The sequence below is a fragment of the Rhagoletis zephyria genome, unplaced genomic scaffold (assembly GCF_001687245.7).
Source record: "Rhagoletis zephyria isolate East Lansing unplaced genomic scaffold, Rhagoletis_zephyria_1.1 Rzeph_scaffold_00974, whole genome shotgun sequence".
NCBI lineage: Eukaryota > Metazoa > Arthropoda > Insecta > Diptera > Tephritidae > Rhagoletis > Rhagoletis zephyria.
Window position 1 is genome coordinate 1 of NW_016158058.1, and position 25,595 is coordinate 25,595.

At 34.6% G+C, this 25,595-nt stretch overlaps 4 protein-coding genes across 6 annotated transcripts in view; 3 read left to right on the plus strand and 1 right to left on the minus strand.

The window, feature by feature from the left end:
- Positions 1 to 5: 5 nt before the first annotated feature.
- On the plus strand, positions 6 to 729 carry LOC108362272 (cytochrome P450 CYP12A2-like; the record flags this gene model as incomplete). The annotated part of the gene is made up of 1 exon (XM_017615188.1): positions 6 to 729. A coding segment is annotated over one exon (546 nt), but the record flags the coding sequence as incomplete, so codon positions are not given.
- Positions 730 to 4,632: 3,903 nt separating this feature from the next.
- LOC108362273 (probable cytochrome P450 12a5, mitochondrial) lies at positions 4,633 to 9,624 on the plus strand. Of its 2 annotated transcripts, none has more exons than XM_017615189.1 (5): positions 4,633 to 4,763; positions 7,261 to 7,649; positions 7,708 to 7,824; positions 7,879 to 8,329; positions 8,964 to 9,624. In XM_017615189.1, the coding sequence occupies exons 1-5, from the start codon at positions 4,671 to 4,673 to the stop codon at positions 9,576 to 9,578; spliced, it is 1,665 nt and encodes a 554-aa protein (XP_017470678.1). In that variant the 5' UTR covers positions 4,633 to 4,670; the 3' UTR covers positions 9,579 to 9,624. The 2 variants fall into 2 exon arrangements, with proteins under 2 accessions (XP_017470678.1, XP_017470679.1); XM_017615190.1 differs by having other exon boundaries at positions 4,633 to 4,733; positions 8,964 to 9,578.
- A 3,722-nt stretch (positions 9,625 to 13,346) lies between these two features.
- Positions 13,347 to 15,682, plus strand: LOC108362275 (probable cytochrome P450 12a5, mitochondrial). Its single transcript, XM_017615191.1, has 5 exons — positions 13,347 to 13,463; positions 13,619 to 14,019; positions 14,279 to 14,395; positions 14,478 to 14,928; positions 14,989 to 15,682. The coding sequence occupies exons 1-5, from the start codon at positions 13,371 to 13,373 to the stop codon at positions 15,598 to 15,600; spliced, it is 1,674 nt and encodes a 557-aa protein (XP_017470680.1). The 5' UTR covers positions 13,347 to 13,370; the 3' UTR covers positions 15,601 to 15,682.
- Positions 15,683 to 23,456: 7,774 nt separating this feature from the next.
- Positions 23,457 to 25,595, minus strand: part of Ppcs (phosphopantothenoylcysteine synthetase) — a 51,666-nt gene continuing 49,527 nt past the window's right edge. For both annotated transcript variants that reach the window (XM_017615181.1, XM_017615180.1), the window contains exon 6: positions 23,457 to 24,094. In XM_017615181.1, the coding sequence (XP_017470670.1) occupies positions 24,044 to 24,094 (51 nt within the window). In that variant the 3' untranslated portion in view covers positions 23,457 to 24,043. The remainder of the gene's footprint in view (positions 24,095 to 25,595) is intronic.

Sequence of the window (25,595 nt, forward strand, 5' to 3'; positions counted from 1 at the left end):
ACCCGGAAAAGCAAGAGCGCTTGCGCTCAGAGGTAAGGAGTGTACTGCCAGAAAAGCTTGGCGATTTCACACCAAATGTATTGGACAATATTCCGTATCTGCGTGCATGCATTAAAGAATCACTGCGCATTTACCCAGTATCTGTCGGGAATATGCGTGTACCGCAAAACGATCTCATTTTAAGCGGCTATCGTGTACCTAAAGGCACTTGGGTGAGCATGATTTCATCAACTCTACAATCGGATGAACGGTTTTTTCTGCGCCCCTTGGAATATTTACCGGAACGTTGGTTGCGAACGGACGAAACTATCAGCGAGGAGGGTGTGCGATCATTAAAGCCAAGCAACCCGTTTGTTTATCTACCATTCGGTTTTGGACCGCGCATTTGCCTAGGACGTAGAATAATAGACTTGGAAGTAGGGCTGGCAATGGCAAGATTAGTTAGGAATTTCAAAATAGAATTTAATTATCCCACCGACAAGCCATTCAAGGGTATGCTAATCAATATGCCAAATATACCCTTAAAATTTAAATTAACTGACATTGAGTAAAAAGAAGCAGAGAATATTATACTGATTTTTTGTTGTTTTTTTTTCGTATCATCTATTAAAAAAAAAAAAACGCAATAAAGATTCACAAAATACGCCAAAGGCATTGTTTTCACAAAATTAAATGAAATATGTATGTATGTAAAAAAAATTGCAAATATACATACATATATGTATAAGCAGGTTTGTATACATATACATATGTACATTAGAGTGGTTCATAAAAACACTCTTTGGAAATTCATAAACGCTGCATCAGAATATTGTTATTTTTGATAAAAAAGAAAAACGTCTTTTTTCTGGTCGGTATTTTATAAAAACGCTGATGTTCTCTAACATACATGTATGTATGCATGTATAAGTGTTCCACTTGGAATATAGGTACCCAGCTGAAAAAAATTATCAATTTATAAAAAATAACCCAGTTGTAGTTAGCTTTTTTGTGGGATTTCTATAAAATATATAACCCGAAGTTAGCTACAAAAAGCTAACTTGAAACTAGTTGACAAGTAACGCAGGAGTAATGAAGGAGATGGTTTTCTTTAACCGCATTTCTATTTAAATATCCTGCACCTCGCAAATACTTTTTCGAATTGAGGACAAATAAAAGGAAGATCGAAATTTCATATTATCATTTTGAAGTTATGTCTGACGGAGTTAAAATATGGGACCACCTACAGGAGAATATGTAAACAAATATGAAATGTAATAAAATAAATAAAGTAAATAAAAATAAAAAAATATAAAAAAAAATATTATTTAGCTAGTTACAAGTTAGTTACATAAAATTCAGAGGTAACTACACTACATTTTACTACATTTAATGCAGAGGTAACCACCCTTGACTATTTCGCGGTCATCGCCATACAAATATAGTTAGCTTTCGTCAAAGAAAATATACAGATCATAAGTGACTTTTAGCTACTTCCTAATCAACTTAAAGTTAGCTTATAGATAGATACATTTCCTGCAGGGTAAGCACCTTACGAGATAATCCATGTCTTCTTTCAGCTTTTAGTACCAAAACTGTCATCATGATTAATGCCTAACAAAAAACATACCAAAACGCTTCTAAGAGTACCAAAAATTTTTTTTTTAATTAACTTCGCTAGAATAATGTGTCACAAAAATTATATAAAACTTAAAGCTTAATGGCAAACAATATGTGTTGGAACTGAGAACTTTTCACAATGTCGATAGGCCAAATTTTTTACTTTAATTTTCCCGCTATTCTTTCATAAAAATTTAGTTTGTATTATAACAAAAAACATAAAAATATATTTTCTAACCTCTGTTCAAAACTCGATTTTTTAATCACATTTTTTTATTACTTTTATGGGTATGCAGTTCTTAGTTAACTGCTGCTTTATTCCATGCCTCACAAAAGGAGCCCATGAAAAATTGGTGAACCAATCAGCTCTAAATCTTCTTTTGTTTTCAACACTGAATAATATCTAAGTAGTCATAAGTAGCTAGAAATAGAAATTACAGATATTTTATAAAAATCCGATTCCCTGAGGTGAATTAATGTAATTCGCTCTTCGCTTTTTAATAAAAAATCTGTAATTAAACCACAAATTTACTAAAGTTATTGCCTTCCGGCCGGGTGCAGTGTAAGTTGCTGCAATATTACGAGTTCATATTTCCTACGGGGCTTACGTACATATACATACACACATACATATGTACATATGCATATCTAAGCCTTAGTTCTTTCGCCTTATTGAACTATATTTCGCCTAATTGAACTAGTTCGGTAGTAGGAGCTGAGTTCCAGAGCAACAAAAATAAATGTTTTATAACACATTCTTACATATAAAAGATTGCAATAAACACACAATTCAGTCATATTTCTCCAAAATCACGAATGGATGTTTATGGAAATTCGACAGTGCCTGTATTAAATTTTCTTTTCTTCAATTTTGCCCTCCGAATTCGAGTAAATTGCTCTTCGCTTTGGCATCTGAAAGAGAAAGCCATTTGTTAAACAACAAATCCTAAAAGCTCAACTCAATCACCTACTTTTTAATACAAATTGCTCTAAACGAGCGCTCTCTAAGCATATGTGGGTTCACATATACGAAGAGCGGGAGCAAAGCAGTGTATTTAATGCACACGGGTTTTGCTTAATTTCTTTTCTAGCAGATAATGATAATAAAAATATTACAAGGTAATAATTATTGTACCATGGGTAAAATCATTGAGAGGCAGTCTGACGTTTGGCAGCAATATAATTTTAAAATTCAAACTCAAGCTCACACACACATTCTCATTTTTAATCTCAAAAAACAACAGTTGTGAACGATTTCATATTTTTATTTTGAATTTTATATGATTTTAAAATGTTTGCAGAAAAAAATCATGACCGACGAATTGAGAGAATGATTTTACCATCTAATGTTTTTATCACGGCCGATAATTATCAGGAAGAAGTAGATGGGAAAATTGAATGAATTACGCTCACAGAGAGCGAAATAAAGTAGTTAGAACCAAATTGTTGATCGGTGTATTTGACTAAATTTTACTAGCAGAAATTAGCAGGATAGCTAAAAAAATAAAAGCGTAAGAACGAGAGGGAGTTGCTAGTTTCTGCTAGTTTTATGGGTGAAGAAACGCTTTCCAGCGGAAATTAATGATAATTTATGATAATTATCTGTTATGAAACAAAGCTAAGGTCTCACTTACTGAATCGTGGTGAATCGTTTGAATGTGTTAGCATTGCAAATTAAATGAAATATTAGGTAGATTCAGAAGGCGCAGTAGTTGAAAGCAATCGTTGATAAAAAAATCGGTGATCGTTATGCGACTTCTGCATGGCATGGTACACTAGCTGTCAAATTCAACTCTCAAAGGTACACATCAACATGTTGTCTCAAATGATCATAAAAATATTACGATCACTTAACACGCAACTGTTCAGTTGATCAGAAGTACACAACAACGCGTTTAGAAGGTGCAATCGCAACTGTTGCTGAGCTGTTGCACCTTCTGAAAGAGCCCATTATGCCTTTTTAACGTGAATTCCCATCAGCTGTTGCTTTATGCCTTACAACGAAAAACGTGTTCCCATATGTGTTGTAAAATTACATTTCCATTTATTGGAGTGTTGTCACAGACAAGTTTAGTTCACTTTAATGAGCGAAGAAATGAACTAGTTCAATTAAAAGAGCTGACTCTATCGCTGTTAAGTTCAAAGACTGCCCAAGCCTAATTTGAATGCATATGGGTATTTCCACGAGAAGCTCACTTTGCTCCGAAATGTAAAGTGTTTATGAAAGTCGATTTTTATTTGAAAATATCACAAAGAAATATTGAGATTTTCATAGTCTTAATGATTTTTAATCTAACTCAGTTTACATATGGCTTTATGTTGCTTGTTTATGGGTACGTATTTTAAGCTAACCTTTTTATGAAACAATACGGCAGCAATATTGAACCAAACTGCTTTAAGGATGACGAGGTAGCCGGCTTAATTTTTATCTGGAGAAATTCCAACCACGGCATACCTCAAACTCAATTATTAAATAAAAAGTTTATAGAAATTTGCATTTTTAGTTATTCATTCAAATTTTTTTAACTTTACTTTACAAAATGGAACACGGAAAACCCTGTACAATGTAAATTTAAGGAAATTCATATGTGCGCTTTCTGGATACATTATTGTGGACGAAATTGTCACCTTACGTGCCAGTTTATAGCTTCTAGGAATAAAATTGTATATACATAAATATTTGAAAACACTTCTAGTTTTAATAAAAAGTTCTATCTCACTACACAAATTTTTATTTTCCTATGACACTTATACAAACAACTTATATTTTTTTAACGTGGCAATATATTTACCAAGCCCAAATTACCGAAATATCGCAGCTTTAGAACCTAATATAAAGCTACTGACGTGAGGTCTAAAAATCTTAAAAAATTATCTAAATATTCCCAATATCTTTTACTTTTCGACTTTACTTCGCGGTCACGTTCGTAACCCATGGAAATGCCCATATTCATATGTACATACATACAAACGCTTTTATGAGGTCTTATCAAATTGTATGCAAAAAACGAGTATTCAGTTGAATTGCAGCAACGAGCGCGTTAGGTACTCGAAACTCAAATTATAAAAAAATGTTTTATGTAAAAATCAAATGTGTCGCGATCGGTAAACGCTGCCTCACAAAGAGCTTTCAGGTGATACCAAAACGATCGTTGTCAACAAAGGTGAAAAATAAAGCTGAGAGACACAAATGAAATGGTTTTTTTTTTTTTTTGTTTACGAGTGTTGCCCTTTGTACGTTTAAATTTATACGACCTTTGCAAAATATGTACTTTAAGCGCCGTTCTCACCATCTCTGGATAACGTTGTCTGATTAACATTAACTGCAGGTTAACATCATTATCTACTTTATATCATATAACAGGGAGTTGAAAACATCGATAGCGATGTTTAACCAATATATATATTTTATTTACCGGTTTTGAAAGTTAACATGGTGTGCATTAATGACACCAAAGACTTCGCTCCAATTTTATTTTTTTGACGAGTTGTTTGCAAACAAATAAAAATCGAAAAGTCAACTTTCGGTAGCTCACTTGTAAAAACTGGACTCATATATAAAATAATAACCACTTTCGTTGTTCGGGCTTAACTCAAAAACTACTGTATAGATTTCAAATTTATTTAAACTTTTAAAGTTTACGACATACAACAATACGACACTTACGACACCGTTGTGAATCGCTCAACTATATTTAACTATATATGGGTATAACTTATATTTAAAAAAAAATTAATATAGACCCTTATCATTCTAAGCCCTTCATATATGGTTCTATTATAGGCTACCAGAAACTCGCTAGATGGCGCTGGGATCGAGTTATTTATAAAAGTCGTATTTATGAGCCGATTTCGTTCAAATTCAAAACGTGCAATCAGAAACAAAATTGATGTTTCGTTTGTTATTGGCTACCATTGGTGTTTTAAAAATGGAAAATTCAGAAAAACTGTTCATTGCATTGCAATGCCCGCTGGAGTTAAGGTATTTAGAGAATCCGTATCTATATATATAATACGCGAAGAGATTTTTTGTTCCGCATAAAAGATCTATACCACCGTTCGCCCGATTTTCAAAAATGAGATACCAAATTAAAGCGCTTAGGCTGAGGATGTGCAAACTGGTTTTAGTTTAGTTATTATTTAATAATCAATGCTATAAAATCCGCACCGTTCGTTCGATTTTCCAAAATGAGGCGTCAAACTAAAAGCCTTGCACTGTAGATGTGCAATAAGGTTTTACTTTGTTGAAAAGAGTTGCCACCTTTTAAAAAATTAAATTTAACCTATAAAAAAATAAGTCAATTATTACAAAGTGGGTATCAGATGAAATGGTTTTAAAAAGCTTTGTTTCTTAGCTGAACTATAGGAGGGTGGCCACCTGTTTAAAAATCATATTAGGTAAGAGAAGTACATATGTATTATCATGTGGGTGCCAAACGAAAGCGGTTTCAGAAAGTAGTAGTTTGAACATATTTTGAAGAGGGTTGCCACCTGCTTTAAATATCGAGTTTAGTTTACTTATACACAAATTATACGAAATATTAAAATATGGATATCAAAGGCAGGAATGTTAAGAAATCTTTAGTTTGAACGCTAAGAATATTTTTGAGGTGTTGGAAGAGGGTTGCCACCTGTTAAAAGTTGAATTCAAATTATTTTATAAGTTAAGTGAATTATTAAAATATGGGTATCAATTGAAGGGCGGTTTGAAAAATTTTTATTTCTGAACTGTATTTAGCGGGGCTGCCACATGTTTGAAAATTAAAACTCCACTTAATTCATCGTTTCACTCAAATAAGTATCGCAGTGTCCGCCGAAGGTGGGTTGACAATGATTAAGCTTGAAAATACTTTTTAGAGGGCTGCCAGCTGTTTGAAAAGTCTAACTCAACTAACTAATTCAAAACCATATGCAATATAAAAATACCGTGGTCAAACGAAAAAATGTTAAGAAATCTTGAGTTTGAACATTTTGAATTTTTGAAGAGAGTGGCCACGTGTTTAAAAAGTTACATTCGAATTATTCAGTAAGTTGGATGAATTATTAAAAGATGGGTTTAAATCGAAATTTGTTTGAAAGGGATTTATTAGGAAAGGGACCTTTATTTAGGAGGGTTGCCATTTCTTCGAACAATCAAATTCGAATTAGTTCATTAGTTTATTGAAACACATGTGTATAACCATGTCAGACGAAGAGATTTAAGAAGATATTAGTTTGAGCATACTTTTGAAAAGGAATTTAAACACATGAGGGGTAAAATTAGGGACCTTAGCCTGTAGATGTATGATAAAGTTTTATTTTTTTAATTACATAAGAACTTTTTTCATCGGTATAGGGTGATTTGAAATTCGATGAAAATAGAAACATTAGAAATATTTTTAAAGTTTTTAAAATTCGAATTCGGGCGTTTTAACGCCATGCGGATTTACTACTTTTTTATAATTAATTATAATTTAAGCAAATTATCCTTTTATCACTTTAGGTGAAGACCCTTAAAACAAAACCGGTTTATCCAGTTTTTTTTGCAATTTCAAAATGTAGAACCGTTTTTTTTTTCAAATTATTCTTAAACAGGCCTTTGAAAAAAGTGAATAATCGAACACCCTAGGGACTATCATGTAAATAGCGATGTTTTAAAAATTATATATTTTTTTTTTTCAGCAAATCGGCTCTACCACCTCTGAAAACTCATCTACAAATTTGTGTCAGCATTCCGGTGCATCTTTGGATTGGAAGCAGGCGCGCCCTTTCAATGAATTACCTACAGACAATGCTTTCAAACTGATCTGTAAATTTTTGCCCGGCGGTCGATACTATAATTTAGACTCCAACCAATTGGAGATGACAATGCGCAAGGAGTTTGGTGATATTTTCGTAGTACCCGCAGTGTTGGGTCGGCCTGCCACCTTGGTAACACACAATCCAAATGATTTTGCATCTGTCTTTCGCAACGAAGGCATATGGCCAATACGCCCATTTTCAACCCTACGCTATCATCGGAGAAAACGGCATGCGGATTTTTACCAGGGTGTCGAAGGCGTTTTAACGACGTTAGTAGTCTTAATTGAGTCTCAATAGCAAAGCTTATGTATCTTTTCTTTTCCGCAGACAAGGTGAACAGTGGAGCTCATTCCGCTCGGCAGTAAATCCACTGCTAATGCAACCAAAAAGTATACTCCTATATCTTAGCAGAATGGCACAAGTAAACCAGGAATTCGTTGACAGGTAAACCATGTCCTGTTCACACTGCTTAACAGTAGTAAGTTCAAATATTTGCAGAATACGTCTGATACGCGATCCCAATACCCTGGAAGTGCCAGCAAACTTTGAGGACTATATACAGCGTTGGTTGTTGGAATCTGTATCGCTAGTTGCTCTGGACAAGAACCTTGGATTGCTTCGAGAACATAATGAAAATCACGCAGATGGTATGAAAATGATATCTGCCTTAAATACAATATTCACACTTGGCTATGATTTGGAGTGGAAACCTTCACTGTGGCGACGAATGAGCACACCGAAATTCAAGCGTGTAATGCAGGCTATGGACGATGTACAAAATATATCGTTGAAGTATATAGATAAAGCAATAGAAAAACTGGAAGCCGAAAAGCAGCAAGGTTTCGAGCGGCCAGAGCATGAAAAGAGTGCTTTCGAGAAGTTGCTAAAGATCGATCGGAAAGTAGCGACTGTGATGGCCACGGATTTACTGCTTGGTGGCGTTAATACCGTAAATATAATACTATGTTCAGACTAAGCGTTTTTTTTTATCTACTAAAAACCAGGGTTCGTATTTGCACACACATGTGCAGCACATCCTAACATTTTAAGCTCACACACGTGTGCTGTGCATATAAAAAATTAAAAATTTGCTCACATCACATGTGTGTGCCGTTTGGTAAAAAGCACGGGCACATGTGTGTACTTTCTTTTTATTAATGTAAAGCACACGCACATGTGTGTGCTATGCGTAGAGAAACTTATACACTTCGAATTCTAACTCAAATCTTAAAATAATTTTTTAATATGTTTTCTGTCATATAAAAAACAAACAACATCTCACTTTTTATTGAATTGTCTTTCAAAAAATAACGTTTAATAAACAAATTCTTTTAAGAATATATTATGTGCATGTGCATGGGCTGAAATTTGTACAAAAATCGGCTCACACACATGTGCATGTGCTTAATAACAAACAGCACACACTTTTCTGTGAGTAGAGTTTGTTTTCCACTTATGCACACACATGTGTATGAGCAGTGAGTGCAAGTTGAATGTGTTTCTGGCGTGTGTGTGAGCAGAGCATGTGTGTGCAAATACGAACCCTGCTAAAAACAAAACAACTTCTCATAACACTTTAACAGACTACATCAGCAGTTACAGCCATATTACTTTGCTTAGCTAAGGACCCACAGAAGCAGCAAAGAGTGCGTGAAGAAGTTATGCAAATACTGCCACAAAAGGACGGAGATTTCACAGCTGATGCACTAAACAACGTACCCTATATGCGCGCTTGCATTAAGGAATCAATGCGTGTATATCCATTATCTGTCGGAATTGTGCGTGTAACACAAAATGATCTTGTCTTGAGCGGTTATAGAGTGCCGAAAGGTACTTTGGTGAATATGGTTGCCACTACTTTATTGGCTAATGAAAAGTATTTTCCCCATCCGTTGGAATTTTTGCCAGAACGTTGGCTGCGATCGGCTAAAGGAGGGGACGAGAATAGCGCGAACAGTGCAACTGAGTGTGTGCAAGCACTAAAACCAAATAATCCGTTCATATTTTTGCCGTTCGGTTTCGGTCCAAGAATTTGTCTGGGACGCAGAATAAGCGAACTGGAAATGGAATTGGGTATTGCTAGAATAGTTAGAAATTTTAAAATTGAATTTAATTACCCTACGGCAAATGCTTTTAAGAGTTTATTTGTTAATTTGCCAAACATTCCGTTGAAATTTAAGTTCACTGATATTGAATAGTAACCAATAAATAAATAAATTAATTTATTAATTTAAAAGAAAAGCAGCAGACAAAAATCGGGCTCGTCAGCTATTTTTTATTTTTTATTTTTTTTAACCTACAGTGGGGAGCAAAAATGTCAAAATGGTTATTTTTTTAATATTGAGTTTTGCATATTAAAACTTTTTCGTTGATTTTGATTAAAATAGTGTCCATGCTATAGCTAAAACAACTTTATTTAATCAACAATTCCTCCAATTTTCATTAAATTTTTCAAGTTTTGGATATGAATTTCAAAAAATACTTCTGAGTATGCCGTTTTATAACGCATAAACTTTTGGTTTGAAAACCGCTTTGATATTCAAAAATTTTGGTTTGCCGATAGTCTTTTTTTTATATATATGCACATTTTTAATGATATAACAGCTTTTTTGAATTTCAGCGACGATGTGAAATAGGGCCTCTCAATATTAAGGTAACGATATATTATATGTGGAAAATAGCGAAAGACCATAAGCAGTCTAGGCTCTTTAGTCTTTAAACTTGCACATTATTATACTAAAATAGCATGGGCTAAAAAACTGCATATTCAGAAGTGTTTAGCAAACTCATTTCAAAAAAGTGAAAAGAATGAGGAATTTTTATAATTTTTTAGCTTGAACAAGTAAAGAAGTATAAGTTCGGACGAAACTGAATTTTATATACCCGGCGCCGGTATCAACTATGGTCGTTCCAATTCTCTTTAAGCACTATCGATAGTTTTCACTCATATATACATTATTCAGCAAGAGTAAAAGACGCCGGTACCTGTTTCATCTTGTGAGTCGGAAAGAATATTTAGCAAAGCAGGGCAAATAATTTCAGAGCGCAGGTGCTCCTTGAAGCCAAAAATCGTTGATGAACTTTTGTTCCTTAACAAAAATATGGACAAATTTTAACAATTCTGATCCCATTTTCAGTAAAAGTTTAAGTTAAGTTTAATTTTTGGACTTTTTTATTCAAAACTATCGATAGTACTATCGATAGTGTCGACATTTTCTATATACTATCGATTGTTGTGGCCATCGACTATCGAAACTATCGATGGCCACAACTATCGATAGTTTTCCAGCTCTAACCTAAAAGTCTATAATTACAACAGTCTTATTTATTGTTGTAAGTATTAACTTGGAGTAAATGAAAGTTCTCATTTATTGAAATATGGGAGTTTTCGTATATTCGAAAATTACCGTTATACTGGAATCCGGTGCAATTTTAGTCCGATTTGAATAACTTTGAACGAATTGCTTTTTCGTAACAAGGTTATTAAATGCACCGAGGTTGGTCGAAATAGATCGGTTAACGAGATAAACATATTTAGTCATAAATCCAAAAATGTATAATAATCTAATTTTCTGCTCAGTGGTCATTACAATCATCGATTTTGAGTCAATTAGCTTCAGTAGTTACTGATTTTTCGCACTTTTCGCATTTCTGTAAACTACCGTTATATGAGAGGTGGGCGTGGTGATTGAACGATTTCAAAGATTTTCAACAAATTTCTTAGCTGGATCCGAAGCAAGGCCCGTACCGAGTTTAGTAAGAATTGGTGAAGCGGCTACTAAGACACAGTATTTCATCATAAGTGGTCACGCCTTTTTTCCAAAAATTTCATAATATTATTTTGCATCAAAATTCTACTTCACATACTGATTTTAAACAATTTGAATCCAACATTTACTGAAATATCGCAGCTTTTGCGTTTTTCGAAAATACCGTTATGTGAGAAGAGGGCGTGGTTATAATCCGATTTCGTCCATTTTTAATAGCATAATTGTGCTCGGGTATAAAAACGTTAAAGGTAAGAAAGTTAAGGCAAAACTAAAGATAAAGACGAAAATAAAATAATGAAAAATACATACATATTCTTGTACATAAGAATTGAGTTAATTGAAAAGGTATGAAATTAAATTGATATTTTTTAATAAGAATCGAAACATCTACAGTCATCAAAAATTTAGCTATCGAAAGTTATCAAGTCATCGAAATACAGAAACCCCTGTTATCGAAGTTTTTCGATAGTTATTGAGTTCTAAAAATTTGCCAAGTTAATGCAATCTAAGTTTATCGAGTTATCGTAATGTATCGAGTTCTTCCAACTTATATAGTTATCGATATTTACTTTGCACCTTCATAGATGGCAAGGCCTTAAAGGTCACCTGTTGGCTTAAAATAAATGGATGTTGATACTGGACTGGTTCTGCTGGCTTAATTCGAATACTGAGCTCGGGCTCACAAGCTATCGAGTGCACTACTGATAGCTCCAAAACTGACATTGGGAACGGATGGTGTCTATATGGAAGGAAAATAGGGTGAACTTCACTTTTATCTTAATAAATAGGCCTCGATATTCCAAGCCGAGCTATTTACAATCCTCAAGGCCACGGTCTAATAATAATAATAGATTGGCGCTTACACATATGTTAGTGTTTGGCCGAGCTTCTCCTCCGATTTGTGGCGTGCGCCTTGAGCTATCACAGAAAGCGGAGGGACCTACAGTTATACGCCGTCTCCGAACGGCGGCTGTATTTTTATGGGAAGCTGTTTTTCATGGCAGAAATACACTCGGAGGTTTGCCATTGCCTGCCGAGGGACGACCGCTGTTAAGAAAAAACCTTTTTCTATTTTTTTGCGATGTTGCTTTGACCAGGGCTCGAACCCAGGCCTTGCGGAGTGGAAGCGCGCACTGCTTACCACTACACCACAGCGGCCAAGGCCACGGTCTACGTGGTGGAAAATAGTTGGAGCTGCAGGAATTTACATGCGTATAGTGACATCCAAGCTGCACTCAAGTCATTGTCAGCCCTCTAACTACTACTTCCACACTGTTCCGGTAATTCAAGTCTCGGCAAAATTATGTTGGTAAACATAACGGGCTTGCTTTACTCTGGGTGCCACCTCACTCGGGATTACCCGGTAATGAGGTATCTGATCGTTTGGCCTGAGAGGGCTCAGACCAGGTATTCCTCGGTTCGTATCCAGCCATAGCACTCCCACCTTCGGCCGTCGATGCCACCGTCAGAAACTGGGTAAATACCTCGGCAAAGACTGGGTGGCGGAGGCTTCGAGCGGATGCAGGTGGACGAAACTCATGTTGACCCTCATCGTTGCGTGTTGTGCTAGGTATTTGTTTTCATTGCACATATTGGACTGCAGGCAACTTGTGGAACTGGCTGGCTTTGGCTGGATACTTTACGTGGTGCAAACATCTAACTGCGATCGGCATACAGAACAACCCCAGTTGCCCTTCCTGCCTGGAAGAGGATGAAACGGCGGAACACTCTTCTCTCCTGCCGAGCCTTTGCAAGAATTGCGTACGCGATTTGTGGAAACGATATGTTGAAAGACGAACAACTGAGCTCCTTTTAACCCAACAATCTGCTTCGATTTATTCGTAAAGCAAGTGGATTTAAAACAGTTTAAAAGGGGGGTGGAAACAGTAGAATGGGCGGCATGTTGCCTGAGTGCCGCCAACAAAAGCAAAAATAACAGAAATTAAGATAGCATTTGTACACCTGGCCATACATACATATATATATATATATATATATATATATAGATGTGGATATTGCATGCAGAGAACCTTCGTGTATGTAGACGACATTTCTGGCTTACTGCAAAATCTCCAAGTAAGAGCGTTAAGTTGATTTTTAAGAAGAAAAAAATTTACGATTAACGCTTTGCAAACAATGTTATCGCATTGAGTGCCACGATATGCATTCATTTAAGCTGGAGCATTTATCGGGTGCAGTTCCAAAAACTTTTCTTCAAAAATGCTTTCTCACAAACTTAGCATAAAAGCGATCAGCAAAAGCAGCATCACAAAAAATGTTGAAACTGCAAGATATTGGGCGATAATAAAGAAGGTAAATAAAATTGGCGACATAAAATTGCAATAAGCGCTATTTGAAAGGGTGAATGAACCTAAAAGTTAAATATAAATAAGTGTTCATACGTTTGTACACATATAAGTAGATATGCATATGAGTATAATAACACCAGTGATTTTATAAATAAACAGCACACAAGCGCTGCCGGTCCTACCAGTACTACCAGCTCGTTCGCAAATGTTGATCAACAAGTGAATATGACCGTGGAATGGCAGCAAGCGCAGCCATACTGCGAGTTGCCTAAAGATGGCGTTTTCAATCTTCTGCGTAAATTTTTACCTGGTGGCCGATATTACAATTTGGACTCTGCCCAAATTGTTAAGTCAATGCAAAAGGAACATGGCGATATTTATATATTACCAGGAATGATGGGTCGACCTGATGCAGTCGTTACACACAATCCAGAAGATTTTGAATGCATCTATCGCAATGAAGGTAGATGGCCAATACGACCAAGCTCATCAACATTGCGATACCATCGAAATGTGCTGCGAGCTGAATTCTATAATGGCATCGAAGGAACGATAGCGACGTATGTATGACCGTATACTCGTATAGTTTAATGAACGTACATATCGTTGCCTTAATATAGAACATCGTAGCTGAAATACAAAAGGCCGTAACTAAGTAAAACTCTAAAATTCTCTTTTTGATTTATTAAGATGCATTTCATCGAATTAAAAGTCCGGACATGATTTTAAGCAATAGGCTATATGAGCTATGGCCTTTCTGTATTAAGATAGCGATATACTTAAATTAATTAATTTAATGTTTTTTTTTGTTCACCATAGCCAAGGCGAACAGTGGGGCTCGTTTCGTTCGATTGTAAACCCGCTGCTTATGCAATCGAAAAACATGAAAAATTATCTCAACAAAATGGCGCAGGTAAACCAAGAACTTGTTGAGAGGTAAGGATGCTATTCATACTCCCAGCTTTATTTGGCAATCTGGACACCAACGCCAAATTTAATCTAAATTGAATCATTGCAGAATTCGCTTAGTACGCAATCCCGAAACCTTAGAAATGCCAGACGACTTCGAAGAAACTCTACAACGTTGGACGCTGGAGTCGGTATCCGTAGTGGCATTGGACAAGCAACTTGGATTGTTGCGAGAAAATAGCGCAAATTCTGAAATTGCTTTGAAACTATTTTCAGCTCTGACGGACTTCTTCACACTCACCTTCGATTTGGAGTACAAACCATCACTGTGGCGCATTGTGAGCACACCCAAATTTAGACGTCTCATGCGAGCTATGGATGATATACAAAATATAACATGGAAATATACAACGGAGGTCATCGAAAAACTGGAGGCCGAAAAACGACAAGGCATTGAACGTAAAGAACGAGAGCAAAGTGTGTTGGAGAAACTGCTGAAGATAGACAAGAAGGTAGCCACAGTCATGGCTATGGATCTACTTATGGCAGGCGTTGATACGGTAGTTTTCCACTAGAAGCTAAATACCTTAAGAAAATAACAAATATTCACTTTCTTCTAGACAGCTTCAGTGGCAGTCGGTGCGCTAGTATGTTTAGCCAAGAATCCTGAAAAGCAGAAAAAACTACGACAGGAAGTATTACGTGTGCTACCGCGAAAAGATGGCGACTTCACAATTGATGCGCTGGACAACATACCCTATCTACGCGCCTGCCTGAAGGAGGCATTGCGAATCTATCCTTTGGCTATTGGAAATATACGTGTGCTACATAATGATGTCCTCTTGAGCGGATTTAGAGTGCCAAAGGGCACTGTAGTAACCATGATCTCGTCAACTGCATTGCATAGTGAAGAACACTTTCCACGGCCCTTAGAATACATACCGGAACGTTGGCTTCGTATGAATAAAGAAGATGATCAGTCAAATGAGGAAGCAGCCGATTATACACAACCACTTAAACCAAGTAATCCGTTCATCTATTTGCCATTCAGTGTCGGACCGAGAGCTTGTGTGGGTCACAGATTAGGCGATTTGGAAATGGAATTGGGTATTGCGAGATTGGTTAGAAATTTTCACATAGAGTTCAATTATCCGACTCATAACATATTTAAAGGAATGCTAATTAATATGCCAAATGTACCGTTAAAGTTTAAATTCATTGATATTGAATAAAAAAGAGAAGAAAAATTGGTAAAGTAAACCAAATTATGAGGAATTTGAGATGTAAAATAATTGTAAATCAATGTACATAAATACAAACACAGGTAGTTACTATAATACAATGAAAGAAGAAAACCCTTTCACTTTTTGACTTCTTATCCCCACATCTAAACCTTCTATAGATTATGCTAAAAAAGATGTATTAAAAAAGAAATGTTCCGTCACGGTCTTAACATCAGCTGTCGTTGTTTGACAACAGAATTTTCATTGGACACAGATCAATTCGATTGTCTCATCGCCCTAGCACTGCTTGCAAAATATGAATTTTATATGGGTGCGTCTTAAAATCTAACTTTAAAATTATCAACAATGTTGTTGTGAAAATGCTAAATTGGTCCGAATGACAACGAGTTGAGACAGCTTTTATGTCCATNTATTAGCTTTTATACATAAATTTATGTTACCTTTACATGTAATACTTACATACTACACTTTGCAACAAATTTTACTTGTACGATTTTAATTACACCTCCAAACGCCTATTTTTACGAGTTTACCTAAAAAATTGCATTACATACATATGCACATACTACACATCGATTTGTATATAGACGTAATCATATATAGTTTAAAAAAAAAAGAAATAGTTTTTAAAATTTTAGAAATGGATTTTCGAGTTAGATCTTAAATAAGTATTGAACAATTCCAAATAATGTTCCTTTAAGAACTTTGATAATGACTATTTATATTAATTGTTGTTGATTAGAAAACAAATAAAGCGCATCTCATAGATATTTATGCGCATACATTATTAGATACAGACACTACGCTTAATTATATTTCGTCTTTCTTTTCTATATGTATACATACAAAGTTTTTAATTTGATGGGTTATTTCAACTAAGCTAAACAAAAGATAAACCATATATAACATATACATATGTACACAGTTAACTGATTGTGAACATAGCATGAAAACAAAACAACTTTGAATCAGCAATAATCGGCTAGATTATAAAAATAAACCACGGTTATTGGTGAACAGTAGCAAACAGCAAATAATCGCGCTGACACTACGCTGAGAGCTAAGCGCGTAATTTCTCTAGGGATGGCTTCGGTTAATCATTTCATTAAATTATTCGATTATTTTTGTCCAATTTACGATTTAATTGTTTAATTGNGATTGTGAACATAGCATGAAAACAAAACAACTTTGAATCAGCAATAATCGGCTAGATTATAAAAATAAACCACGGTTATTGGTGAACAGTAGCAAACAGCAAATAATCGCGCTGACACTACGCTGAGAGCTAAGCGCGTAATTTCTCTAGGGATGGCTTCGGTTAATCATTTCATTAAATTATCCGATTATTTTTGTCCAATTTACGATTTAATTGTTTAATTGTATCCAGGGTTGCCACTTTGGTAAATTGTTACCAAAATTGGTAGCAAAAATTTGGGTGGGTAAAAAGGTAAATTTTTTCTCATTTTGATAGATTTTTGATGAACTTTCCGTTCCCGATTTATTTTTCGTAGTTATCATCTTATAAATTTCTTTGCATACTTTTTATATAACTTATAAACTTATTTTACTGGAATCCCGAGGAGCTTTTGATTGCCTTAATTATTTTAAATGAATATTTAAATATAAAGAAAAAATTGACGNAAATATAAAGAAAAAATTGACAGGTATGTAATTACGCACTATGATTGTTCACAAAAAAAATTAAATTAACGCCATTTTTTATCAATGGAAAAAAAATCAACGTGAATTTTAAGCAGCACATTGTTGGCTATACTCAAATAGTATTTGCTTTAAAACTCCATACCTTAAATTGTTCTAAAAATTCATAGGAAAAAATTTGAAAATAAGACGAAAATTTTTGGAATTTTTCTATATGTTGTATATAGTTTGAATCTNACTATGATTGTTCGCAAAAAAAATTAAATCAACGCCATTTTTTATCAATGGAAAAAAAATCAACGTGAATTTTAAGCAGCACATTGTTGGATATACTCAAATAGTATTTGCTTTGAAACTCCATACCTTAAATTGTTCTAAAAATTTATAGGAAAAAATTCGAAATTTAGACGAAAATTTGTGGAATTTTTCTATATGTTGTATATAGTTTGAATCCTCGATTTTTATGGATTTAGTTAAAGCAATAAAAAAATTTTACTCGAAAAATATTGAGTCACTGTATTTGTCTATAATAACTCGAGTTGAAGTTTTTCAAATAATGAAGTTTCATTGTTGCCTTTAGTTTCATCACTTCCGCTATTGGTTGAAGGAAACTGAGAATATGCCAATAATATAACTCAAATACCGTACAACTAGTTAAATAAAAAGTTCTTAAAATAAATAAAAAAATAACAAAACTATAATTTTTATTAAAATAATTATAAAAAAGTTATTGATAAATATTTCCCAGATTTGGTAGATTTTTTTCAAGTGGATGGTCAATTTTTTTTTTCGTCAGTGGCNAAACTGAGAATATGCCAATAATATGACTCAAATACCGTATAACTAGTTAAATAAAAAGTTCTTAAAATAAATAAAAAAATAACAAAACTATAATTTTTTTAAAATAATTATAAAAAAGTTATTGGTAAATATTTCCCAGATTTGGTAGATTTTTTTCAAGTGGATGGTCAATTTTTTTTTTCGTCAGTGGCAACCCTGATTGTATCGTAGTTTTGCGTTTCATTAATCGATTAATTGTAGAATATCTAAAATTTCAAACAGCCGCAAGAATTTCTCAAGTTCCGAGCATACAATGGTGTAAATAGTTGTGCATGTAAGGCCATTTTGTAAAGGCTACAAAATTAAGTGTGGCAACTTTAAAGGCCCAACACACTCATTGATTTATCGGCGAACAAGTTGGTGAAAAACTAGAAGTTGGTGGTTGTAAATAAGCCGTATGTAGGCAAGTTGGTCGACCTTAAGGAAATAAAAACTGTTTACACAAAACTTTAGAAGTTGTTTATGAAAAAGTGTTTTTGTTAATAATAATAATAATTATTATTATTTGGCCGAGCTTCTCCGCCTTTTGTGAATACTCACTGTAAATAAGTGCCTTTAAAAATTCGATTAATCGATTATTTCTCAATGATTGCAATTAATTCCAATTAATTTTTTTTTACTTGTGATTAATCATATGATTAATTAATCGATTATTTTATTTTTATTTTTAGCCAAATAAAGTATTTTTTCGATTGTGCTGATGCTGCATTGAGACCCCATGCGCAACCAACAGCAACTCGCTACGAATGACGACAGCAATAAGTAGGGTAGATTGAGAATTAATAAAATATAAAAGTTTCATCTTTAACGGAGCTAATCTCATTTACATATACACTAAATATACTAGTCTTGACCAATACTAAGCGATAGTCTTATAAAATCGTACGAAAAGATCAAAAATTACAATTTAGGAATAGAACTAAGCAATTTTGTATTTACGCAAAATAAAATTTTCTATTTGAACTTCTATTGAGAAGACTTATTGGATAATCGTCTTTGATCTTTTCGTTCACCTTTAAAGCTATTCATGCAATGTACATATTTACATATACATACATACATACGTACTATATTCCAAGTTTAAGGTTTATGTACACATAACTACATACAGTATCGATCATATCAATAGCACCCCGATTTCAAAGTGATATTGCTTGCCACTTATGTTTAGTTATTAATTTTTAAGAATTTCCAATTAAAATACAGTTCATTCTCTAACAAAACTGAAAGTTCTTCAAAATAAATAAATAAACATAAGTAGCAAAAAATATCACTTTGCAATGGGGGTGCTATTGATATGACCGATACTGTATTTATGTACATATGTACATACATATATCCTATTTTTGTATAGAATCATATAATTTCAATACGTATTTTAATTTTTCTCTAAGTTGTTATTTTTATCAATTTATTAAAGCGCGTTTATTGTTGTGTTGTATGTCTTTTGTAAATTCGGTACCTTTGTATGTTGAACAAGAAAATAACTTTCGCACAATTTTGCTTGAATGTTACATTTGATATCAAATAATTTTCATATGTACATATGTACTGTTATTCACAAAATTGAGCTTACGTTTTTTTTTTGTGTTAATATTCGCAATGTTTTACATGCTAAATGAAAAAATTAAACTGTGTACGAAAATTAAAAAAAAACCCTACAAAGTATAAACAAAATCACAAACTTTTTAATAAGGATTTCTAAAAAAAATTGAGGTATGCGATTTTATAGCCCATTCAATTTTAGTACAATAACGTTCAAATTTCAAATGTCTAAAAACTCGCGTTGGTTTTTGCGAATTTTTTCACTGACTGTCCTACGTATTTTTTTCATATAAATTTTCCCTTATTTCTTGTGGGTGACCAAGGAATTTTGACATCTGATATTTCACAGCCTGTTGCCTCGCTCTTTCCTTAAGAAATAATGAAACGGGCATATATTTCTGTTGCAAACATGCGTTACGTTGTGCTCTTTTTTCACAAAAAAAAAAAACTTTCGAAAACCGTAGTAGAAAGCGAAGCAAATTTCTTAAGAACCTGCGTACTGCCTTAAGGAAATTTGACACAAGAAAATTTCTTGTGCGTCATTTTATATGGAGTTTTTGCTTTTCTTGAGAACTATATAAGCTTATATGGAAAAAATGCGTAGGACAGTCAGAAAAAAAAAATCTCAAAAATCAACGCGAATTTTTTGACAGTTGAAGTTTGTCCCTTATTGTATTNTTTCTTGAGAACTATATAAGCTTATATGGAAAAAATGCGTAGGACAGTCATCAAAAAAAAAAATTCTCAAAAATCAACGCGAACTTTTAGACAGTTGAAATTTGCCCATTATTATACAAAAATTTAATGCGCTCAGTTTCATTCTTGGTTTTAAATGTGCTTTGCTCAATTTTGCGAGTAACGTACATATATTTATTTTCAGTCCTTAAATCCAGATATGAAATTGTCTAGTCCATAATAATTACTCGTACATTAATTTTTAATTTACGTGGTATACATACTACATACATATGGGTCGGGTCGGTCATTCAATGCAAAATTTACCCCAACATTTTTTCGTGTAAAAAAAGTTTTTTTTACATTCTTTATCGACAGAAAGAAGACACCTATTTTTTATTCCATCATGGTATTCGAAAATCTGGAAAAAAAAATTCCAAAATTTTGAACTCACAGAAAAGTTCTCGTATCTTTCGTTCAATGTTTTGCAATTAATAAACTACATAAAGGTAATCAAAATGTGGGTAATTACCTCGGCTTTCCCTATGAATGTGAGATAGATTTAAATAAATAATTTTTTGCATTCAAAAATTGCATTTGTTTAATATATATTTTTTTTAATCATGCACCGTTTTATTTTTGTTTTCTTTGCAATCTAAATAGTTTCCAAACTTTATTGAGTGCACTGTAAAAATTTTAAGATAGAGAAACCTAAACTGTAGAAGTTACGAATTGTTTTATGACTGCGTACGTAAAGTTCCAGCGCACAGGCTTATGTACCTACTCAGATGTTTTTTTTTTTTTGTAAAATTAAGCTCTTTTTAAAGAGGGGAAATCTAGGTATGGGTGTAATGGAGTTACGAAAAAACCGATGTAGAAACAGCTTTTCGTAATGCCAAGGTTAGGAATGAAATTTATGTAGCCCGAAGGCAACTCAGATGGTTCCAATAAAGTAGTTTCGATAAACAAATCCATATATGGTTTGTCAGGAAGCGCGCGTTCGTGTTATGAACGTATATAGTAACATTGGCGAAAATCCGTAAATTGGGTCACGAAATTCCACCCCATCCAACATGTTCCCCGGATTTAGCCTCCTGCGACCATTTCCTGTTTCCACACCTAAAAAAATGGCTAGGCGATTAGAGATTTGGGGCGAATGAAACAAACGCTTATTTTGAAGGCCTTAAGGAAACCTATTATTTGGAAAGAAAAGGCGAATTGGAAAACGGCGCACTAAATGTATCCAGCTAAAAGGNAAAATTTAATGCGCTCAGTTTCATTCTTGGTTTTAAATGTGCTTTGCTCAATTTTGCGAGTAACGTACATATATTTATTTTCAGTCCTTAAATCCAGATATGAAATTGTCTAGTCCATAATAATTACTCGTACATTAATTTTTAATTTACGTGGTATACATACTACATACATATGGGTCGGGTCGGTCATTCAATGCAAAATTTACCCCAACATTTTTTCGTGTGAAAAAAGTTTTTTTTACATTCTTTATCGACAGAAAGAAGACACCTATTTTTTATTCCATCATGGTATTCGAAAATCTGGAAAAAAAAATTCCAAAATTTTGAACTCACAGAAAAGTTCTCGTATCTTTCGTTCAATGTTTTGCAATTAATAAACTACATAAAGGTAATCAAAATGTGGGTAATTACCTCGGCTTTCCCTATGAATGTGAGATAGATTTAAATAAATAATTTTTTGCATTCAAAAATTGCATTTGTTTAATATATATTTTTTTTAATCATGCACCGTTTTATTTTTGTTTTCTTTGCAATCTAAATAGTTTCCAAACTTTATTGAGTGCACTGTAAAAATTTTAAGATAGAGAAACCTAAACTGTAGAAGTTACGAATTGTTTTATGACTGCGTACGTAAAGTTCCAGCGCACAGGCTTATGTACCTACTCAGATGTTTTTTTTTTTTTGTAAAATTAAGCTCTTTTTAAAGAGGGGAAATCTAGGTATGGGTGTAATGGAGTTACGAAAAAACCGATGTAGAAACAGCTTTTCGTAATGCCAAGGTTAGGAATGAAATTTATGTAGCCCGAAGGCAACTCAGATGGTTCCAATAAAGTAGTTTCGATAAACAAATCCATATATGGTTTGTCAGGAAGCGCGCGTTCGTGTTATGAACGTATATAGTAACATTGGCGAAAATCCGTAAATTGGGTCACGAAATTCCACCCCATCCAACATGTTCCCCGGATTTAGCCTCCTGCGACCATTTCCTGTTTCCACACCTAAAAAAATGGCTAGGCGATTAGAGATTTGGGGCGAATGAAACAAACGCTTATTTTGAAGGCCTTAAGGAAACCTATTATTTGGAAAGAAAAGGCGAATTGGAAAACGGCGCACTAAATGTATCCAGCTAAAAGGAGACCTTTTTACCGAAAATATATATATCTTATTCAAACCGTCACTGACTTATCAAATCGTCATTTAAAGTAAACATGGTCACAATAGGATATCACTTGCTTCTATATATGTAGAAATTGCTATTTCCAATTGTAAAACAATCAAACTTACAATTAACACGGTATGAAAACGTATTTAAATTTATAAGTACGAAAAATTTTACAATAATTTGAAAACTTATTCCAACATCAAAGGAAATATTTTTGCAACTACTGTTCCTGCAAGGAGCAGCACAACGTGGGTAAAAACAAACGGTGTTAAAGGAGTAGTTCAACTCCTACCTTAAGCAAAACAGAGAGAAAGAATACAAATACATTTTTATGCAGGATAGTAGATCTGGCCACACAAAAAAAAACTAATACAAATTTCCGCATTTTTCCACGGCCCGGAAACTGTTCCAACCTCTCAACCCTATCAAGAATGTCTGATAAACGCTTGTAATTCTCCGCAACAATCCAACTATTCGTTGTGGCAAAATGCACCAGAAAACAAAACTTGCATACCAAATTGTATTGAAAGCATTTATGTACCCATAAAATATTCCTTTTAGGGCCGTTTTCTCAAGTAACCTTTAATTTAAAGCTCACTTTCTATGTCTAAAATAAAGCATTTCTATTATCGGTTTTTGACGTATGTACATATTTCTCTTGATTGAAAACCAATTTAAAACCGATAATAAAATGTTTTACTTTAGACATAACCATAAATTTTAATGTAAACTTTAAATATAAAGTCAGCTTTAAAGTTAAAGGTTACATAAGAAAACGACCCTTAGTGTGAAGTAAATTTGCGTGCCACTATGTTTTTGTGCCCAAAATACATACATATCTATATACATATGTATAGAAAGGTCAAAAAAACTTTATTTTTATGTACCGTTAGGAGGTATTTTAGGGAGTCAGATATGGACCTGGTAGGTATGTATATGTACATACATAAGTATAGTATATACCTATAAAATATATGTAATTCTTACAGTTGACTTAATATTGTTGTTGTTGGTATGTTATATATGTACTTATTGTATAAAAAGTGTTTACGTTCACATTTTCTTATTTACTCTTACAAACTAACAGTGATATAACGCCATTTTTTTGGACTTTTGTCTCTGCTGTTGTGATCAATTTGTAGCTACTATGAATATACATTCCTATTTTTCTTACATTTACCTTAAATTAATATTTACGGCCGACACCTGGTCCTGGATTTAGTAAACGACAAAAATGTGGTGTTGTCACGCGACAATCGACTTGCATGTGACGCCTTTGGCGCATCGACTGCGGTCATTGCCGACTCGCCGAAACATCATTTATGAATTCGCTGTGCCTTTTTGCCTGTTAGGGGAAAAACAATAGTAAATATGTGAAGTTAAAGAAACTTTTAGAAAGTAAATTTGTTTTATACTCGTAAAATACTAGTCGAAAATTCGTAAACTGAAGATTTTTTCCATTTTTGTTTTGAACACTGCGAGGCTAGTCGCAGCGCATGTAAAAATTGAGTTGCCGAACACAGGGGGGCTAAAAAAGGGTGGTCGATGGTTTTTCTTTCTCAGTTTTTTTTTTCGAAGAGTTATTGTAGGACCTAACTTACAAATAGGGGGTGGTCAAACGCTTGTAGGATTTTGCCCTATCGCATCACAATTATTTTTATAGAGGGTTTTGAGTAGAAATTGTGTAATTTTCAATGAAATAGTATGTGCTTACGCTTCGCGAGGACAGACACCTTCCGTTGGTGCGGGGCTTAGTCGAATCTGCGGTCGGTGCCTTTACGTTGCTTTGGGTCGTTGTCATCAATGACCTGCTGGTGGCTCTGGAAAGAAGTGGCTGTCGGGTGGTTGCTTCTAGCTGCGGGATGGATTTAAATCCCAGTAAAACGGAGCTTGTTCTCTTTACTAGGAGGTAGAAGACGCAACTGCCGTCTTCCCTCAATGAGTGGTCTTCCTCTAAGGCTCTCTGACAGGGTGAAGGACTTGGGCTTGATCCTTGATAGTAAGCTTTCCTGTAAACCTAACGTGGAGGAAAGAGTCAGGAAGCCTACAGTAGCATTGTTGTAGAGGGGCCATTGACAAGCGAGGAGCCTCTCGCTCTTAATATATGGGATACTCGTCTGGTGGAACGCACTTGACAAGGCCCACATTGTCAAGCAGCTGGAGGAGGCGCAAAGAACCACCTTAATTGGAATCAATGGGGCCTTTCGAACCGCGCCTACTCTTGGGCTTAAATGTTGTGCCTATATAGCTAGCAGGGTTGCCGCTGCGCGCGCCGCAGTAAGGCTAAGTGGGGTGGGCTTTAAGTTCGCCTCAAGAAGCTATGGGCACTCCAGAATTCTAAAAGGCTTCGGGTTCCTACCGACTCGGACAGACCACTGCTTGTTGGTTCTGGGCCCGAATGGATCTTTTACCCCCCACATTCCAGCGAGGGGAGACTGGGAGAGGTGCAGTATCTGGAATCGAGGATCTGTAAACTTATTTATAGATGGGATGGTGGGTAGAGATGTCTTCTGCGAAGGACTCTCCATCAACGGGAAAATTTATGTTACCGGATCCCTGCAGTGTTTTCCAGGCCGAGGTGGCCGCGATAAAAGAGGCTTCGGGTTTGTGTAACATCTGGTACTGTAAATATTTATTCTGACAGCCAAGCAGCCCTCAGGGCTCTTGGCTTCCTGACGGTGCATTCGAAAATGGTGAGGGAGTGTTGGACTTTTCTATCGATCGCGTCTGAATATTTTGCTATTAAGCTTATTTGGGTTCCAGGTCACAGCGAAATCGCTGGCAAGTGCATGGCTGATGTGCACGCAAGGCAGGGGGCCATTGAGGAATTACTTTCGGTTAGGGCG

Bases quoted from the DNA above. Each gene is read 5' to 3' on its own strand.
- LOC108362273 (XM_017615189.1), top strand. From the start codon at position 4,671: ATGTTTTATGTAAAAATCAAATGTGTCGCGATCGGTAAACGCTGCCTC. The intron at 7,825-7,878 runs GTAAACCATGTC...AAATATTTGCAG, and splicing joins AACCAGGAATTCGTTGACAG to AATACGTCTGATACGCGATC. The intron at 8,330-8,963 runs GTAAATATAATA...ACACTTTAACAG, and splicing joins TGCTTGGTGGCGTTAATACC to ACTACATCAGCAGTTACAGC.
- LOC108362275 (XM_017615191.1), top strand. From the start codon at position 13,371: ATGCTTTCTCACAAACTTAGCATAAAAGCGATCAGCAAAAGCAGCATC. The intron at 13,464-13,618 runs GTAAATAAAATT...ATAAATAAACAG, and splicing joins ATTGGGCGATAATAAAGAAG to CACACAAGCGCTGCCGGTCC. The intron at 14,396-14,477 runs GTAAGGATGCTA...GAATCATTGCAG, and splicing joins AACCAAGAACTTGTTGAGAG to AATTCGCTTAGTACGCAATC.